Source organism: Hipposideros armiger, unplaced genomic scaffold (assembly GCF_001890085.2).
Source record: "Hipposideros armiger isolate ML-2016 unplaced genomic scaffold, ASM189008v1 scaffold_207, whole genome shotgun sequence".
NCBI lineage: Eukaryota > Metazoa > Chordata > Mammalia > Chiroptera > Hipposideridae > Hipposideros > Hipposideros armiger.
The window spans coordinates 720,749-741,813 of record NW_017731557.1 but is presented as its reverse complement, the minus strand read 5'-3'; the positions used below and the strand labels follow the sequence as shown (position 1 = coordinate 741,813).

Genomic DNA, 21,065 nt, shown 5'->3' with positions numbered 1-21,065 from the left:
GGCGTATAAGACGACCCCCCACTTGGAGGCATATTTTTCAGGGCCAAAAAATCGTCTTATACGCCGGCAAATACGGTAAGATAGATAGTATAGTTATAATATCAATTTAGAAAGATCCCATCAAAAAATGTTTCACAGAAAAATAATTTAATTTTAATATTTTATTCTAATTCATTCCATTCCTTAAAAGCAATATTGAATAAGAATTCTACTTGAATTTAAATTTGCTTAAATTACGTCCAAACACATAAAAATTTATGTTTAATACTCACAAAAATCTCTAGAAATTGCATCACATAAAACATACAGGCAAATATACAATATAATAAAGTCTTAACTTTTATGAAATGATCTAAGGAGAAAGTATTACAAGTAACATTCACTGTATGTGTTACCTTAATTTAAAAATGAGACCATTACATACCTGTCTTTTGTTCCAGGATCCTGAGTGGTTCCAAGCTGGTAAAGAATATCTATCGTAGAGTCAGAAGAGAGTCCATTCAGTCTTCCAAAAAGTAAAGGGCTATTCAAATCTTGCAACAAAGAATCAAAAGAAAAAGTTTTCCAAATAAGCAAATGAGATGAGGAGATTTGCTCAACTTAATTTTAAACTAGTCATTAAAAATAACTCTTCTGTAAATTCTAACAATGACACAAAAACAAACTCCAAAAATAATGAAACCATAATGTAATTTCAGAAACAGAATTAATCACAAATATTATATCATTCAACTATAAAAATTAAAATAATCAAAGTTAATTGTCACCTGTAGGATCACTGCCTGATGCTGCACAATTTCTCAGTAGAATGTCAATAAGCTTCAGGCCAATTCGAGTAGACTGTAGTCCTATCTTTACTAGCACGACCTCAATGTTTGGTGAATGCATGCCACAGTACGGGGACATCAATAAGGCAGCACAAGTCTGTAGCAGATTGGCAGTAGGTGCAGCTGCACTTGCCATCATTCCTTCCAGATCACTTATGTGGGTAAGGCAGTGATGTAATAACCGTAACCATCCAATACTGAAATATAGAACACAAAAGTGGCTTATGTGGTAAATTTAAGTAGCTCAAATTATTTTGGGGATAAACAAAAACTTCTTAAAGTTTATCATGCTGTGTTTCATAAATAGCATCAATCTATGCAAAATGAAGTTTTACAATACTGTAATGTCAATAAAGAATTAAACAAACAGTAAGTTTCGACTATGACATAGCAAATAAAAATACTTAAATGCTAACAGCATTTAGGAACTGCGTGCTTTTTATTAATTAGTCAGAAATGTTTTCATAGATGCACATGTTTATATGTATAAATGCAAACTGCACAGAATTATAGACTTGCAAAAATGCGAACTCTTTGCAGCTTCAGAATAAAAAAGAAATCCTAAATTTTTATCAGTCAAAACTTTCAGTAAAACAAGTCTATAAAATTTTCAGGCAGTAAAATCTACTAGAAGAATGTAAATTAAAGAATATATTCAGGTTCTTGTTTGTTTGTTTGTTTGGTATGTATGGTTCAAATGTAACCTCCTGCTGCCTGGCATTTAGGAATTACCATGTAAGACCAGGTTCCTGGTCTGTATGGTCAATTAGTATGGTTCAGATATACTCCTAGTGATAGACAGTTGGATATTCTTATATTAGTCTATAATCCAAAGAACTGGAACCCACATCCAAATAAGCCACACTATAGATTGTCTCAAGGATTAAACACACGTAAATCTCAATTTTAACCAGCCGCACGGTTCTGCTTCTGCAGAATTATCTCTATTACACTTAATAAAATTATGATACTATATAGATACCTAAGGAACAAAGAACTTCCTAAACTCCAAAAAGGAAACCACAGGATAATTTCACCGAAAACATTTTTTTAAGAGTAAGAAATAAACATACCTTGTTTTAGATACCTGATCTTCAGATGGAAGAAAGGGATTATTAACTGTTGCTGAAGAAGTGGTACCAAAAGCGGTGAGGCCCAGTAACTTAATTTGTGAAAGGCCTAATGTGCTGGCATCTCGTGGACGATGAAGTCTAAGGCAGACAGCAGAGGCTACTTCAGCTTTCACAAGCTGAATTTTTATGTAGGTGAGACCACTTGTGACAACAGGAGTGGACAAAGGAAGCATATTTACTCCATCTGCACTTACTTCAACAGACACTGAAGAGGGGCAGGCTGTAGGAAGAAAACATCAAACAATCACTAAAGAAAAAGTAAATCAGACTTCATACATTAGTAGAAATCCCAATAAAAGAGCAGCTTTCAGTTATACTCATTATGAACTTATTAAAAAAAAAGACTTCCACACCAAACCGTACTTTGTCACTAATTCTCACCATTATTGATTTTGGACCTATTTTTCCAACATAAAACAAGAAATTCACAATAACAGTTGTATTTTAAAAGTCCTGATTGCTTCTCAACCTTTTGATTAAGATCAAGTGTAAAAATTCTAATATTCACCTAAAAAAAAGAGTAACTGAAGTTATGCAAACCACATGTACTTGATTTTCTCCAATAAAAAGTCAAATAGGTACTCTATTATTTCTATTTTATTCAGAATTATCACCAACAATATGGTAAATGCAATTAACATATTCACTGTTGTAAATAATTTGGGAAGAATGTAATTTTTTAAAAGTGCTTTTGCACCAACTCATTTCACTACTACCTATGGTAATGATCTTAAACATAGATGAGTTTAGAAATTGCTTTCACTTCTAATCTTTTATTTCCCTTTCAAAATTGAAGGAAACACCCAGAAGATTTTTTTCAAAAATCATTTTCTGCTAATATTTAAGAAGGCCCAATGAAGTAATAACTGGCAACTGTTATGGGAAAATTATTTTTTTCTTACATAACATGGAAGCCCATAATAAATATATCTATCAACTACAACAAACTTTGAACTTTGATTTTAAATTTAATTTCAATTGTAAAATTAGGAAGTAACTTTTATTGTATGCCAAATACGTGCCAGTTTTACACTGAGAACTAGACAACTCACATCAATTTTAAAATTTAATCTTCATAATCTTTGTGGTAAGTATTATATCTATATTTTACACAAGTTGACAGAGTCTAAGAAATTAAGTAACCCAAACTCCCATATGAACAAATGGCATGTTTTATATTCAAGCCCATGGTTGATTAAAGACTATGTTATTTCCAATAGAACACAATACATCTTCAATTCCTGCTCGACACCAATAATAAAATCAAAATGTTTTATTAAGCACATTTACAGTAGGGAACACCTAACTTACTGATTTTATATAAAGAACAGTGTTCTGCTTTGTAACGTTCTTCCTACATCAATTCCCGTGAGGTAGGTATGGCAAATTCAAGCCATACTTCAAAGCACCATTTACATGAACCACTCTTTCTCTGTCCAAATGAAGGCAATTTCTTCCTTATCTTGGATTATCCCCTAAGCCTTATACTAACTTATACTTTATAATGTAATATAGTTATTTTTTGAATTGCTAAAACACTGTGGGTTAGTGTATTTTCCTCCTGCCATTTTTATTCATTACATCTGTTTTTTTCTAAGTGTGGATTCCACAACTTAAGGTGTAATAATAGTCTAATCTTGCAAATGAGTGGAAAATTTATTCTTTATATACGCCAGAGATCAAAAAATTTCCCAGTTCTTCATCCAATTATTGAGTGACACTGATAGCAATAGGAATCAATCAATGAACATAAAAAAGAATGTAACAATTTCAGTTATTCTGTAAAAATTATTATCTTTATACTGAAAGAATTTGGGGACCATCATGAATGCCACACTAGTTCCCATTCCTCTATGAATACTTGAGAGAGTGCCTGCTTCTGAAAATATAATTTGTTTTCTAAAAATTTCTTTTGAATTATTCACTTTGCAAAGTTCTAATAAAATATTCAATGAAAAAACATCAGATGAAACATACTCAAAATATCACAAACAAAAAATTCACAAACATTTAAAATATTATACTCAAAATAAAATGTAAAAATTCTTTCAGATGTAATAATTTTACAATGCGAGGGAGAGAGTGGTGCACACAAATAAAGATATGTTCATTTCACATTACACGGCCAGTACTGAGGACCAGGCTAGAAAAACTAAGATTGCTATCTACAGGTGTATAAACTAACTCACTTCAACTTACTGCTATAGTTCAATAAATTTCAGGGAAGAGGAAAGGCAAAATAGTATTAATTGGAAAATATCTCTTTGGATTTCATCAAACATTCTATTTATTTGAGGGGAACAGCCATGTCAGTTCATTTCATGGGAAATGATTTGGTGATAATATTAAATATTGTACTAAAACCTTCAAAGTTAAGCAATCTGGAAATCACATCTAAGTGTAAAGCTGTTTGCAAAATATTTTTCTCATTTTTTTTTAAAGATTTTTTTTTTTAAATTGGGGAATTGGGGGGATGGAAACAGCGCTGGGGAATTGGGGGAAGGGGAACAGACAAGTTGCTGTCCTTTTGTTCTTCAGTCTAGTTGTGGAGGACGTTGCTTCACTGGCCCAAGTTGGCACCGTCACTGCACTCTTCCCGGGTGAGGCAGATCAGTCGCCGGCTTCTGGAAGGCCACTCACTGCGGCTGCTGGCCGCTCACGCTGGCTGCTGGCTACACATGGTAGCCCATGGCAACCCACTGCAGCAGGAGCTGCAGCCTACGCCATCGCCGGCTACTCACGACAGCCCAGCTCCAGGTCAAGCTGTTGTTCAGCATCTTAGCTGTAGAGGGAAGTGTCATTGGCCCTCATATATGGGATCCAAACCGGGGCCCTCTGGCGTCCCAAGCCAGCTCTTAACCAACGTGCCACTTGGCCAGCCCTATTTTTCTCATTTTTAAACGTTTCTACATTGAAGTTTATTTTCATGATGGTTCTTTACAAAAAAACATTACTTACTTGCAAGAGATGCAAGGTGAGGCTGAATATGTATCTCTTTAAGAAGCACTGCTGCAGGAAGGTGAATGGTAAGGTCACACCAAGCCTCCTCCGGCAGAAAGATGTAGGACCAAGCTGCAGAGCGAGCTCTTCTATGAGGCGGTGTGGCCTGCAATAGCACCTCAGCTGGTTGGGCAGTAGGACTGCTAGATGTTATCGTACCTACAGAAGAGATTTTAAATAAAACAAAAGAAACCCAAAAAAGCATCAAGAAATATTCAAATCATAATTACACTAGAACTTAGTTAAAAATGTGAAGATCTGATACTGTGAATATACTAGATACAATTAACATGATTTATCACAATATTCACAAAATACCAGAACATCCAGTCAACTGGCAAGGTGACATGTTCATTTTTACCTACTACCTAACTTATATTCACATGTCACATGAAAACTATAATAACAACTGCACAATAATTCTCAAACGATTTAAGTAAAAACAATGTCAAATAGAGCCTTCAACTTGAAAATAATCACCTTTTTTCTAAGTTGCCAATGCTAATGAGTTAGAAATATGAAAAGAAAAACATTAAACCATGCAAACTGGAAAAGTATCTAAATCTGAAGCTTCTTAAAAAGAAAACACCACTCAAACTACGGAACAAGTACTTTAAAACCAATTAACATTTACAGTGAATACTGACATAATCTGCTATTTAGTTCCCTGAATTGTACTTTTATTTAAACTCAAAAACAAATTTTATTGCTAAAGAACTATTAAAAACTTCCTTCCAATCAGAACAATGTTTCAAAAACCACTACCTTTAAACCAGTTGTTTTTAATTAAAATATTATAACATGATCAACTTACTTCTACAACTATTTTTGCTTCATTCCAAACTAGACAACTACATACATTTCTACCAGTAAGATTTAATAACTCTTCTTACCCAAGGGTGCAAAGTTATGGATCCCTTCTGCATTGTCCGGCTCAGAAGCTAGTATTCTTGTTTTCAAAGTACTGTCAACAGCTTTATTTGGACCAGAGTCAAGAAATTTCATAATAGTTGACACCATACTTCTTGCAGTGTTTACAATAGCCCTTGTACTAGTAACCATATTGTTGCAAATGAGCTGAACTCCACCTAAATTTACAAAGAATACTAAATGAAAATTATCTTAAAATAGATGGCTTGAACTCAAGTCAACTTTCACAGACAGAAGACTACAAAAATGAGAAGAGTTTTATCTTACCCATATCATGGAATGCTTTCAAGGCATCACTAGTATCCAATACTCTCAAAATGAACCACAATAATGGTTCAGATAACTGGCAAGTAGCAAGAGAGCCCTTAAAAAAAAAACACGTATATTGTAATTTAAAAAGTGATTAATTTCCTATGAATTAGGACAACTGAACTTCATATTGAATGTAATATTTTTTTATAATTATCTTTAAATGACAGCCTTAACCTAAGCCACTAAATACAAAATAACTGCCAAAACACATAAGAAATCTTACCTAATTCAAAAAGGAAGTGCACAGTCTCTCCTCTTTGAACTCAGAGCACATTTTTAAACTTTTATCATTTCTACCTTAAATTAATGTGCATTGATTTTGTTTTCTACTAAACACTAATTGCATTTAAAAATTAATATTTCTCAAATATCTGTGTATCTTCCAATGGAAAAATATATACACATGCAATAAATATTTTTAAAAATGGTAATTATGGGCCAGCTGAGTGGCACGATGGTTAAGAACTGGCTTGGGACGCCAGAGGGCCCCGGTTTGGATACCACATGAGGGCCAGTGACACTGCCCTCCACAGCTAAGATGCTGAACAACAGCTCAGCCTGGAGCTGGGCTGTGTCGCCTGCGATGGCATAGGCTGCAGCCCCTGTGGCAGTGGGTTGCCAAGGGCTACCGTGTGTAGCCAGCAGCCAGCGTGAGTGGTCAGCAGCCAGCGTGAGCGGCCAGCAGCCACTGTGAGCGGCCGTCCAGAAGACGGTAACTGATCTGCCTCGCCGGGGAAGAGAGCAATGATGGTGCCAACTTGGGCCAGTGAAGCAACATCCTCCACAACTAGACTGAAGAACAAAAAGACAGCATCTTGTCTGTTTCCCTTTCCCCAATTCCACAGCACTGTTCCCATCCCCCCAATTCCCCAATAAAAATCTTAAAAAAAAAAAAAGATAATTATACATTGAAATAAAAATTCCTTTGAAATTGTTTTAGAACCCTCATTTGAAACAATGGTAAATAGACTAGAAGTTAAATAAGCACATTGATTCTTAAAAGTTCATTTTTTATAAAGTAAATATAAAAAGCAGTAATATTCTAACATTCCTTTTAAAATTACCCAAATCCCTTTTAATTGAAAGGAAACTACATATGCAACATAAGCTTGAAAAAATAATTGTTTCATATGAACATCTACAGACAATATTTTGGTATTCAACTATGCTATTTTTGGAGAAAAGGAAAGAAGTAGCTGGGACAATAGGAAAAAAATCAAAAATTTAAGAATGTATTAAATGTTTTAGTCTTATATCACTGTGCTCCTTTTTACAATATCACTTTATTCTCCACCTTCTATTAATAATCTCTATTCTCATCTGCTGATGTTCACTTTCCAATATATAACATAAATACTCTATTTGTCTCTGTTCTATCAATAATTCTCTACTCCCATTACTAAAAACTCATATCACTGCAACTGTTGCTGGATTGAACTTACTTGTCTGCCCATATATCCACAGGCCATGTAGGTTAAAATTGGCTGCAGCATCATGTGGACTGTAGAAGCTTTCTTACTAAGGGTTGTCAATATGGTAAACAATCCATCCCCAACTGATATGGCATCTAACCCACCATGAAAGTTTTCATGTTTGGTGAGATGTAATCCACTTGCTCCTAGTTTAAATAAAAAGATTATACATTTTTTTAAAAGTATATCCTTAAAAATCAATCATAATTAAAATAGGCTTAAAGGCCATTTCTCCTGAAACCACTGAAGGATGGGTACATTAATTAACAGCCCTGTGTGTGTGTGTGTGTGTGTGTGTGTGTGTGTCTATACATATACCTAGAAATTAAAATATCTACCATAGCATTCAGTACAGTATGTTTTTTGGTTATCTGAGATATATATCGGGGGTGTCAAAAAAATGTATACAAGTGAACACTTTGCTCAACGTTGCTCAAGCAGTAGTTCGCCGTAATCAGAAGTGTCTGGATGCTGATGGTAACCACTTTGAGCACCTCTTGTAATTGCAGAAGTCAAACATGACTTGTATTCATCTTTTGCTATTGGTATATATTATTACAATTTTAATAACAGTTTTTCTTTCTTAAAATGTGTATACATTTTTTGGTGCCCTCTGTATATATAAGATATCTCTACTGTTAGTAACAATAAAAGGAAGTTGCTTTATTACATGATCGAGGAACATAATTCTGTATTAGCTATATAGCAAGAAGAAAGGAAATGGAGAGAAAAATAACTGGTATTATTATGTGACTGTACTTCCAAACATCTAATAAAAAAAGTTATGACTGTTTTCCTTACACACACAAAAAATACCAAAACACAAAAGTATATCGGGAATGGAATTTATGACAATTTACAGAAGTTCAATTATTTCAGAAAAATAACACAGTGTATTAGCTTTCAAATAGGTAGAAAGGTTAAACTACAACATAAGTTTTACACTGATATATGTGTCATAGAAACTGTTACACTCTGAATAAAATTTTGTATTTCACTTTTTAAGAAAACGTGAATAAATCTTACCAGTCCCCTAAACCAAAATTTGATGTGAAATTCTTCATCTTTAAAACGTTAGAGATAAATGGCTCTAAATTATGGTACCTGATTTATGATACTGATATTTTTTTCATAATTTAATTGACGTTTTACATTTTCCAGTATTTTTTAAATTCACATTAAATTTTTCAATATTTCAATTCCATTTATTGGTGTAAGTCACTCTATCTATACAAGTTTTTCTCTAATAAAAATCAGTCATACTAAGAAGTTTACTATAAAGTACCTCTACACTATAAAATGAATTCATATATTGCAAAAGAAGAGATATAGTACCAGAAACAAGTATAAAATTAATGTTCTCAATACGTACCAATTATCATCGCCATGGCACTACTATTACAGAGGCCCAGAGCAGACAAAATCTGGCTCATAATCTGTTGGTTGGCTAACACTAAGTCAGCGACATATGCAGGTGATCCTTGAATACTACTACCGCTTCCATTACCATCTTTGCCTCCTGAGACTTTTTCTTCATCTGAAACACTGTCTGTCGTATTGGTAGTCACAGACACTCTTGCACTGTATTCCCTATTGCCCGAAAGAGGCAGCTGTACTAAAATGTTAACCAGTTTTAACAAATCAAACATGAGTTGATCTCTTGTCATTTCTCCACAAACTGCTTTTGCATCACCTGGACGAATGAGGTTGGCAAAGAGTCCCCCAAAGCATGCTCGAGCACCCACTGAGCTATCTGATCCACTTCGAGACATCACTTTGTCAGAGCAAGTGATATAGTGGTGTACTAAGAAGGTGACAGACTCTATCACAGCAGAAATAGTACTAACTGAAACGACTTCAAAATTCTGCTCCAGAGTAAATTCTAAGAGCTTTACTTGGGCATCAAGAGGTCCTTGGCCTGTCTGGAAGGCACCCCTGCAAAAAAAAGAGAGAATTAAAACTTAATCCATTTTAAAATCTGTTGAAAGAAGTAATCACCAGAATACAAGAAAGCTAAACAATAATTAAATTCTTGGTATTCACTATTTCATTTTGTAGCAATGGGTTCCATTTCTTCCAAAGTTCGTTCTTGTTCTTGCCTTTATTTTATACAAAATCAAAAATGACTTCTCTTCCAAATAGAAAACTAAAGGACAACTAAATCAAAGAGGTGATTCTGAAACTATAGACTAAAATATTTAAAGATCACAAGGCATTCCTCATAATTAAATGAGCTTTGCTTTTGTTATATCCTCAAATGTTGCTACTTTAAAACATTCCCTACTGATTTTGATTTTCAAAAGTTAAGTCAATGAAATAATTTTTTGCATCAAAATGAAATTCTTTTCCCTAATATAGAAAACTAGAAAGATCATCAACTCCAACCTAACAAAATGAAAGCCAAATAATTTTTCTTGAACCCATCAGACCGCTAAGGTAAAAGGGTACCAAAACGCCTGAAATCCATGAAAACACAGGCACCTCCATGCAGACAGAATATGAGCATTGACTTTCCCTTGGCAGAATTTCGTAAAAAGAGGTGCTGGCAATATGGGAATGGGTAATAAGAATCCCATTAGAATATTTAACAAATCGCTAAACAAAGGGTATGCAAGGGTGATAACATAGAACGCTTAGAGCTCACAACCACTCACAGGCATCCTCCCTCACCACCTCCCCGAACAGCTTGCCCTATGCATCAATTCCATTTGGCTGTTCCTGAGTTATATATTTTATAATAAACCAGTGAACCTAAGTACAGTGTTTTTCCTGATTTCTGTGAGTCGTCCTATAGGATTATCAAACCTGAGGAGGGGCTTGTGAGAATCCCTGAATTTGTAGTGAAATCGAAGGTAAGTGTGGGTTGTTGAGGGACTTGGGCCTTGCAAACGGCCTCTGAAGTGAGAGTAGTCGTGTGGAGCTGAGCAGATATAATAATATTTGAAGGCAGACTGTGATGAAATAAATATGTATTTAGTAAAGCTAGGGAAATCACTATAATAAACAATTTTTAGTTATAAATAATAAGCAACAGTGAAAATAAAATCATCAAAAAAAAAGTAATCCAAAACTAGGCAGAAAAACATGTTTTAAAAGGGAAGAAAGAATAGATTAAATAAAGACAACTGGCAAAATGATTAATTTTTGTCACTATATCAATAATTACATTCAATGTAAAGTGGTCTGAACAGATCAATTAAGAGACAAATCTTATCAAATGCTTATATGGGAAAAGAGCAAAGAAAGTACAGCTAATAATATTTCTACTTGTGAAAGACTGAATGTTTCCCAGTAAGAGAAAAAAACAAGGAGAGCAAATTTTACCCTTTCAAGTGAACATCACATTGGAGGCCCTAACCAGGACAACTGGGTGGGGGACGTACACAATGGAAAGAAATAAGACTGTCTATTTTCACTGATCACACAACTGTATACAAAGAAAAATCACAAAGAGGCTACAATTCCTCACAAATAGATACTCAGCCTTACATATTCTCAATCAAAATCCAGCATTTAGAGCCGGTTAAGTGGCACGTTGGTTAAAAGTCGGCTTGGGAGCGTCTGCTCTGAGCAGCAGCGCCCCGGTTCGGATCCCACATGGGGGCCAGTGACACTGCCCTCTACAGCTAAACAAAAGCTCGAACTGGAGCTGGGCTGCCGTGAGTCGCCGGTAACGGCATAGGCTGCAGCCCCTGCTGCAGTGGGCTGCCATAAGCTACCGTGTGTGGCCAGCAGCCAGCGTGAGCGGCCAGCAGCCGCTGTGAGCGGCCGTCCAGAAGTCGGCGACTGATTTGCCCCGCCCGGGAAGAACGCAATGATGGTACCAACTTGGACCAGTGAAGCAACGTCCTCCACAACTAGACTGAAGAACAAAAGGACAGCAACTTGTCTGTTCCCCTTCCCTCAATCCCCCAGCGCTGTTCCCATCACCCAATTCCCCAATAAAAATCTTTAAAACAAAAAACTGAATGCCCTCTTTATACTGACTGTATATTTCTTTTCAATCTATATTATTACTTTAACAAAAGAACTGCTGGCTAATTTATCGGATTCCAGAAACTTTGTTAAAAACATACAAAACTGAGTCTTCTTGGGGCAGAACCTTAAGGATACAATTAAAGAAAAAGTGCTAGAAAATTTACAGGATGTGTATAGGGTAGAAGGGGCTGGAACAGCTGAAAAAACACCTAGTTTTGGAGGAATGTAAACCTATCAAAATAACCACTTAAAAAAGATCGAATGTAACTAAACTAAAAACAGTAAAAAAAATTAAGACTAAGTGTACTGAATTTTCATGAAAACCTTTCCACTTTACAAGGACAGAACTATACTAAAGCCTGTATCTAATGAGCATGTTTAGAGGTCTCATAGTTTTTTTTAAAAGCCTAGTTGAAATAAATGATGACTGATTTTTGCCTGTCAGCTGATTTTATTTATATCATCCAAAATCTCACAAAATCCTCATGTTCATTTTCCAAACACATGAATGAATAACATAACGAATGCCCGTGGTTTGTGAATCTACACCTTCTTGCTCCCAACCTTCACTGTGTATGTACTATAGAAGAGCTGAACTACAACCACACCAGAGTTTTAAAGTATTGGGTCGTCGGGAAAGTCATGACGTATTTTTCTATGTTTTCCAATGCAAATATGCATCATGACTTTCCCCACGACCCAAGATTTATAAAGGAGAAGACACAAATGAGAAAAGTAGCTAAGACATACAATTTTCTGCAGCTATGAAACCACATCTCCATATAAATTTTGCACATTAATTTTTGTACTAGGTACAAGGCATTTTGCTGTTTTATAAAAATGTTATGAATAAATTGCATTAAGTTAAATTTTATAAATTATACCTTTTGGTCTAATTTCTGATATTTGAAATTCATTTTTAAAGAAAAGAATCATGTAATCTACAAATGATTTTACCATTCCCTAATATACATATTTTTTAAATATTAACTTCACTGGCATTTCCAGAATGAAGTTAAATAATAAAGATAAGACAGCACCTTTAACTTGTTCCCGATATGAATGGGAATTCTTAAAATAAACAAACATATTCATTTCTTCATCACCTAGTTTTTTTGTAACTTTAAGATGACACTGTTTATACTGCATTAAAATTTTTTATTGGAAAGAAATGCTGGATTTTATGAAATGTCTTAATGTATGATGAAAAAGATTCATTACTATGATATATATTATATGATACTGAACCATTCATGCATTTTAAGAACCAACCCATCATGGTAAAAATTTATTCTTTTAACATATTGCCTGATTTTGTTAATAAACTTATTTAGGATTTCTATGAGATTAGTATGTCATTTTCTTTAAGCTCTTTTCAGGTTTTCTTATCATACATATATTGGTTTCAAATGAAATCACTGATAGCTTTAATTCTCTATCTGTATGCGAGAACAATTTAAACAGCTTCAGTAAATTTCACCTAGGTTTATAATAAATAATCTATGAAATCAGTAAAAGAAAGCAAGGATTTGACACACTGTATTCCTTTCACAGCAGAAAGAGTTCAGGAGCTGGTAGAGCCATAATGAAATAAAACGAAATAAATCTGGAAACACACCAATTAACCCTTCCTCCTTAATCCTAATATCCTTCTGTTTATCTGTTGCAAATATGCCCCCAAACAATAATAAGGCAAAGTTTATTTGGAGGATTATATATTCATATAATGTAATATTATATACTTATATTATATGATACTTAAAGACATTAGGAATACATGTGTACATTGAAATTTACCTTTCTGTTGAAAGTATATGAATTAGCTTGAGCAAAAATTCACTGAATATCTGAGGACATGTTGAAGAAAGATGCACTTGTAATCTGGTAAGAAATTCTTGCATAGCTTGTGTAGCAGTTGGACCAACCTGAAGAGAAATGAAATTTCACTGAAAGTTGCTTACTAATACCATTTACATAATTATTCATTTAAAAAGTATCACATGTTAAATCAAATGCTGTATTGTTGTCAATTTCATATGAAGAACAAAAATATTAACAGTGATAGCAGGAAACTAATTTTTTAGGTCTTGATGTTTATTTTAAATTGAATATTACATATTCCATTGTTAGTAATTTTTTTCCTTATAGCTGAAAACAACTTATATCAGATTTATTTTACTCAATATAAAAAAAGATTCAACCACAAATACACTAGAAATATCTTTACAACACTTACAAAAGAACTTATGATTGATTTTCACAAACCACCTTATCCCATTTCAAAATAAAAGAACTCAGAGGTTAAGTAATCCACAAAAGGTGACGCCTCTAATGATTAGCAGAGCAAATGTTAAAGTGAATGAAAAAAAAGAAACAAACAACCCCCCCCCCAAAATTAACCCCAAAGCTAAAAACAAACCTGTACTAATTCATTAAAAACTGCTTTCCCAAACTTCTATCTCACCAATGAAAGAAATGATAGTGAGAATCAAACTAAGTAACTGTGGTAAGTTTTGGAATGTTTTGTAACACTTCTACATATTATTTTATTCCATCCCAATTTGCTATGATCATAAAACAGTGGAGGAGTTTTGAAAAAAATAAAATGCAATTTAATACTCCAAACTACTGTAGGATTAGATAAAACTGTTAATACAGAGCATATAAATTGTAACATTCGTAACCAAACTTCCTGTATAAAATCAAGATACACAAAGAAAGTTTATCTTTAATAACTTACTCTGCTTTGAAAGTGGGGGGGAAAAAAAGAGGAAAAAACACTATTTTACAAAGTGGCATGTTCCCTGACACGTAGCTCTACCACTAACTAGTGTATAATCGAGGTCAATGCAGATAATGCATGTTTTTCTCCAATGTAAAACAATGGAAGTTGGAACCAGTGATCCCAAGAATCTTCACATTTCAAATTCATGCAATCTTTATGTACAATAATTGCTAAATAACCTGTTTCTGACCCCACCAAAACTCTGGTCCAATCTACAAGTAGTTCCTTCTTTCTCACTTTTTTTTCCTTGTCTCATTTATTTTATTATGATCTACAAAATTGAAGTACATTCAGTATGACAGTACTGACTAAATGTATCCACCAGAATTTAAGCTCCAAGAAAGCACACTTGGTCTTATACCAGACTTGTATCCCTAGCACCTAGAACACTACATAGACCTAGCACGTAGCTAAGAATTAAGAGATGACAACCTTGTAAGATAATCTTGAATAACTTCCATTAAAAAGATACTATGAACACTAAACATATTTTTGTATGAAAAGAAATATAATGAAGTACAAATATTTTAAAAAGTGGTACAACAAGAAATTAAAATGATCTAAAGAATATTGATAATGAAACTATAAAAAATGTTTATAAATTCTGATACACCTTAATTTTTTGTTAAATAAAATATTTAATATTATAAAATAAATGTTAAATCGTCAATCCTAATAATAGAGGTCATTAAACATGATACATTATTTTAAAAAGCTTTTTTAATTTCAAAATTACCAAAATGCTTCTTTGACTTTCAGTTAAGTGTTTACTCAGAATATTTATTAATAGAAAAACAATGCCAAAAATCCATGTGAAAACTTACTACCTATTGTAATTCAGTTTCAGTGTCGCTACAATTATTATAAATACTTTAAAAGATTTTAATATACTGATACATAGAAGTCAACATTTAATACTTTGGCAATACAATTTTATATATTTAGATACATTAAAGTTTTTTTTTTTACAAACATGTTTACTGTATAGTCTGGACCTATCTCTGGTTTTCAAAAGTCAGATTACCTGTGGACTGTGTTGGTTTGTTCCATGTGGACTGGTGCCAGAAAGAAATTTCACTAAAACATGAATCAGGTTTGGATCTGAAACCAACAGATGGGCAGTACTCTCCTGAGTTCCAATGGCACTGCTGGAACCAGCTATAAAACATTTTTGAAAATGTTTTTAGAAAATGGACCCTAAAACGATGCAAGTGTAGTATTTAAAACATCTTTCAGGCCAGCCAAATGGCTCATTGGTTAGGAGTTGGCTTGGGATGCCAGCTCTGAGCAGCAGTACCCTGGGGTTCGGATCCCACATGGGCCAGTGACACTGCGCCCTCTACAGCTAAGATGGTGAACAGCAGCTCGACCTGGAGCTGGGCTGCCATGAGTCGCCTGTGACAGCGTAGGCTGCAGAGGGGCTACAGTGGGCTGCCATACAGCTACCATGAGTGGCTGGCAGCCGGTGTGAGCTGCCGTGAGCGGCCGTCCAATGGCCAGCGAGCGACTGCCTCACCCGGGAAGAGCGCAATGATAATACCAACATGGGCCAGTGAAGCGACGTCCTCCACAACTAGACTGAAGAACAAAAGGACAGCAACTTGTCTGTTCCCCTTCCCCGATTCCCCAACGCTGTTCTGTTCACTCAATTACCCAATAAAATCTTTAAAAAAAAAACAAAAAAACTTTCTGTTTCAAGGAAAACTTCCATATTCCTAGATGTTACAGTTTATTAAAAGGGTCTGACTCTCTTCAGTATTGACTGAGTTGGGCTCATTTTCTATTGTCATCTATTGCAGATCTCTTGCCTTTATCATACTTCGCTTGGGAAAAATACCTAGTTTTATGTGTATCTTACTCAGCATAAAAAGTGGAAATGAAATAAGTAAATGCTTACTGTCCTTTTGGTGAACCTATTCTTAGTAATTATCTCCCCCTTCCTGAAACAGTCAGAGGTCTACTCTTCAAGTAAATTTTAACCCAGTTTTCTAAGATAAATTAAAGCAAAAAGTATACATTTTTGGATGTGAGTTGACCAAGGTTGCACACTGTGAAGTGATAACAGGCAACACACCAGTTTTCTGAACTGAATAAAATATCCTTTGAATTAAATCTATCTTCAGTATTATCTAATAATGCTTTTGAATGTATATATGGAAGATATATTCTAAATTAAAAAATGGAATTTTGGGTCAGCCAAGTGGCGCGTTGGTTAACAGCTGGCTTGGGACGCCAGAGGGCCCCGGTTCGGATCCCACATATGAGGGCCAGTGACACTGTCCTCTACAGCTAAGACACTGAACAACAGCTCAACCTGGAGCTGGACTGCCGTGAGTCGCTGGCGACGGCAGGCTGCAGCCCCTGCTGCAATGGGTTGCCATGGGCTACTGTGTGTAGCCAGCAGACAGTGTGAGTGGCCAGCAGCCACCATGAGCAGCGGTCTAGAAGCCGGCGACTGATCTGCCTTGCCTGGGAAGAGCACAATGATGGTGCCAACTTGGACCAGTGAAGCAACGTCCTCCACAACTAGACTGAAGAACAGAAGGACAGCAACTTATCTGTACCCCTTTCCCCAATTCCCCAATAAAAATCTTTAAAAAAAAAAATGGAATTTTGATGCTAAGCAATGATTTAAATTAATATCTTCATCAATGTCACAGAGCTTTCTATTTAATGAAATTAAGTCCAAACAGAATGGGGATAAAATCACCCACATGTTATATAACCTACAAATGGAATGACGATTTCAATTCAGAAATGTCTAGTCCTTGCTCTCTAATATGAACTTTAATCCCTAACTCACAACAACCTCAAGAATGCCAGATAAAAACTAGACCTAAACATGACAATAAGCACTATCAAAGATAACGTAGGAGCAATAATGTAGGAGAGTGTTGTCATGACTTTGGGATACAGAAAGCACTAAAAATTCCTTTCTGAGAAGGTTCAGAAATTATTTTACTATCTTACCTTAAATGGGAAAAATGGGGATGGGCTGAGGACAGAACACAACTTAAAACTTAACAGGACATTAGAAAGAGAAAAAGTCATTATGTTCAGGGAATATAGGTTTTAGATGTGAAAAACAAAATCCAAGGAATCTAGTTATATATGCTCATGAATATTATAATGAATACTCATTTTTAAATGCAAAGCTACTTTTAAAAAGAATAACCAACCTAAAACATAGATTAGTATTAAATATTTGACTTTGTACTCTAAAGGTAATCAATTTTATTTTAATAACTATTAAGTTTTTAGAAGGTAAAAATATGATTTGAACTTATAATGGTAGATATGAATTTATATTATCAAATTAAGAAATAATATATATAAGACAAAGGATACAATCTATAAAACCAAATTCAGAAGAGACATTCAAATAAGAAATTCAAACATTTTCACTTTATCACTTCTTAGAAAAAACTTTTTAAATTATCTGATAGCAAGAATAATAAGGTATATTTCAGAGATTTAAAAGAATAAACAGAGTTAAAAGAATAAATTTTTCGAACTTACGATTAAGCTGCATGTTTGTCATGAGAGTCAGACTATGAAGCACAAGGCACCATGTCCGAAGCAAAGTATTGGGATACCAGGCTAATACTGTGAGAAAGCTAGTTATTGATGCTATGTAGAGAAAAAAAGGAGGGGGGGGAAATTTTTACTCAGAAAAAACAAATGTTTACTAAAAATTAAAAACAATGAATTTAAAAATGTCATTATTTCTTTAAATCAACTCATTACCTAATGTCCTTAAAACACACAAATGAAAAGCACTGCCCATTAAATATAACAAAAGCATTAACAGTTAATAACGTTTCATGGCTAAGTTTAAAGCTCAGCCCATGACACATAAATTAATGTGTTATCATTATAAATGTTTTCCTTTCCAAACTACAGGCATTTCTACTGCAAAACAATTTGTGTTTTAATAAAAATTCTCATATTCTGCAAAATCCCAAATTAAAAATAATAGGACATATTGGAAAAAACCAGGGATGGGGTAGACCAATCAAAACCAATGTAACTTCACAACAAAAGCACAAAGGAAAACAGTAATTAGGTCACTTGCAGGGCCCAGATAATAGCATAAAAAGGATCCTTCTATTTATGGAAATATATCAGCTAATAAATAAGGAATAACAGAATTAGACTATCTTCATTTTGAAACATCTAGTGAACTGTTAATGAGTCTATCATTAAGCCTGGTAGTTATCATAGAGAGAGCGACAACAAATGACATTGCCTTAAAAAAAAACAAAAACCTCAAATCAGATTAAACTCCAGTTTATTCTAATTTATAACAACTACCAATTTATAAGAAATACAAGACATCATGGAGATATAATCACTAAATATCAGGCCCCTGGGATTACTGGAAAGCAGACAACCAAACTTCTTTGACAAATGACTTTGCAAGGCTTATGATAAAAAAGACATGGAGGGAACCTGTACAGATTAAAAGGGATTTAAGAAACATACTACAATGTGTAGACCTTATATGGACTCTAATTTTGTAAGAGTTGAGACAATTAGAAATTTGAATACTGACCAGATATCTGATGATAGTAAGGAATAATTTACTTTTCTATCTACTGCTGTTTAATGTTTGTCATAATAACAAAGTTAAAAATAGCAATGGGAGCAAAATTTATTATAATAATTATTCATGCAGTGGAACAGATGGAAACTGACAGATGAAACCTAGGCTGGTTCTTAGGGAAACAATTCGATGTAAGTGAGATCATGAGCCAGTGTGGCTGTCATTTAGAGTAGAAGACAAGCCATGTGAGAGCCATGCAAGATACTGGATGCCCCTGTCTAAGGAGAAAGCACCAGAAATAAATAATTTTCATTTTTCTTACAATATAACTAAAATAGATTCCTGTAGCCAGACCTGAAGGCTAATTCTACTCCTTTGAGGATGTTCTAGTCTCATTATTCCCACATTCTTGCATTTGCCAAGAAAGAAAGGAACCAAAACAACTTCTACAGGAAATTAACATCCTCTTGAATTTACAATTCCCCTAGAAGCAAATGTTCATTTTTTAAAAAACACTAATTGCAACAAAACAGCCTACGAACAAGACAATACTTTAAGGGAATACAATGTAAAGGTTAACAAAACATTGTCAATTGTAGTTACACACATAAGTCATCACATAATACAGACCACAAAATAAGGGTTTTCTGTTCTTTCCTGCTAATTATTAAGTCAGTGTATTAAAAAAAATTTTTTTCACTAAAAACATTATATAACCCTTACAACAAACATTAGTAAGTATATTAACCTAGCCATTATCTTTTTAGCTTATTTTTTATGCCAAATTAATTTTCCTTCAAATAAATCTTACCTTGATTTAATGAAATGACAGGTATTCGATTAGCATTATATAAAAAAATGTCTGCTCCATTCTCTTTGTTTCCAGATGAACTAGAATTCAGGCTCAATGTGAGCCACAATTGGAGAAGTGATTCCAACTGAAAAATAAAAATTGACAGGAAAAAAATGTACCTATTATGAAATATTATTTAAAGAAAATCATATGTATGAATCCTTATGATTACAACCAAATAACTTTTCTATTGAATGCTTCTCATTACTTCAATTCGGCTGACAAGCAAACACATCTTAAAATTCTTGATAAATTAGAAATTTTAATGCAGTTAAATTTGGCTTCATCTAATATAAATGTTTGTCAAACTTAAAAGAGGTGATTCATGGGTTTGAACTGCACAGGTCCAGTTATACAGGGATATTTTTCAATAAATATATATAGGACTGAAAATGTATTTTCTCTTCTTTATGATTTTCTTAATAACACTCTTTTCTTTAGCTTACTTTATTGTAAGAATATAGTATTTAATACACATAATATACAAAATATGTGTTAATATCGACTATGTTATCAGTAAGGCTTCTGGTCAACAGCAGGCAATTAGTTAAGTTTTTGGGTAGTCAATAGTTTCATGCGAATTTCAACTGTGCAGAGAGTCAGCATCCTTAACCTCTGAGTTCTTCAAGGGTCAACTGTAGCTAGTTCTAAAGCAGTAAAGCTTAAAATCATAAAAATTATATATGACCTATCACTGAGGAGCTGAGATAACTTATCAAAGTCATCTCCAATACGTTTCCATCTGAGTATGATAAAGAAATCATCCCTGTCAGGTTGAGGTATGGTCTCCCCAGTTATTTTCATCTTTTATTAGACTGGCAATAATGTCTAAAAATAGACCATTTCTCCTGAAGTCATACCTGAACATGATGGACTTGAAGCATGGAAAAAAGTTTGTTGAAACAAACATTTAACATTGGGACAGATGACGACTGTATAATAAGCTGGTTGGATTGATTAGCTGCTTGCAAACCTCCCAGAAGTGAATCATCTGTTCCAGCAGGAGACTGTGATACTAAAAATTAAACACAATCATGATTTTATACACAAAGCAGCAACAGAAATATTAACTAGCTATTAGGAAATATAGGTAAGTGAAGATAATTTTTATAAAAATTAAAATTACATTCTTTAAAATGGTTCATTATTTGGGGCCGGCCGAGTGGCGCGATGGTTAAGAACTCGCTTGGGATGCCAGAGGGCCCCGGTTCGGATCCCACATATGAGGG

General features: G+C 34.1%; 1 protein-coding gene across 1 annotated transcript in view; it reads right to left on the bottom strand.

Annotated features, from left to right (window-relative positions):
* The window catches only part of BIRC6 (baculoviral IAP repeat containing 6), a 211,100-nt gene that overhangs the window by 85,716 nt on the left and 104,319 nt on the right, over positions 1–21,065 (bottom strand). The window contains exons 40-52 of the mRNA XM_019653801.1: positions 20,697–20,851; positions 19,795–19,921; positions 17,957–18,067; positions 15,462–15,595; positions 13,450–13,577; positions 9,047–9,609; positions 7,645–7,820; positions 6,158–6,254; positions 5,854–6,048; positions 4,919–5,119; positions 1,901–2,180; positions 768–1,024; positions 425–533 (exon numbers count right to left, since the gene is read on the bottom strand). Of these exons, the coding sequence (XP_019509346.1) occupies positions 425–533; positions 768–1,024; positions 1,901–2,180; positions 4,919–5,119; positions 5,854–6,048; positions 6,158–6,254; positions 7,645–7,820; positions 9,047–9,609; positions 13,450–13,577; positions 15,462–15,595; positions 17,957–18,067; positions 19,795–19,921; positions 20,697–20,851 (2,533 nt within the window). The remainder of the gene's footprint in view (positions 1–424; positions 534–767; positions 1,025–1,900; positions 2,181–4,918; positions 5,120–5,853; positions 6,049–6,157; positions 6,255–7,644; positions 7,821–9,046; positions 9,610–13,449; positions 13,578–15,461; positions 15,596–17,956; positions 18,068–19,794; positions 19,922–20,696; positions 20,852–21,065) is intronic.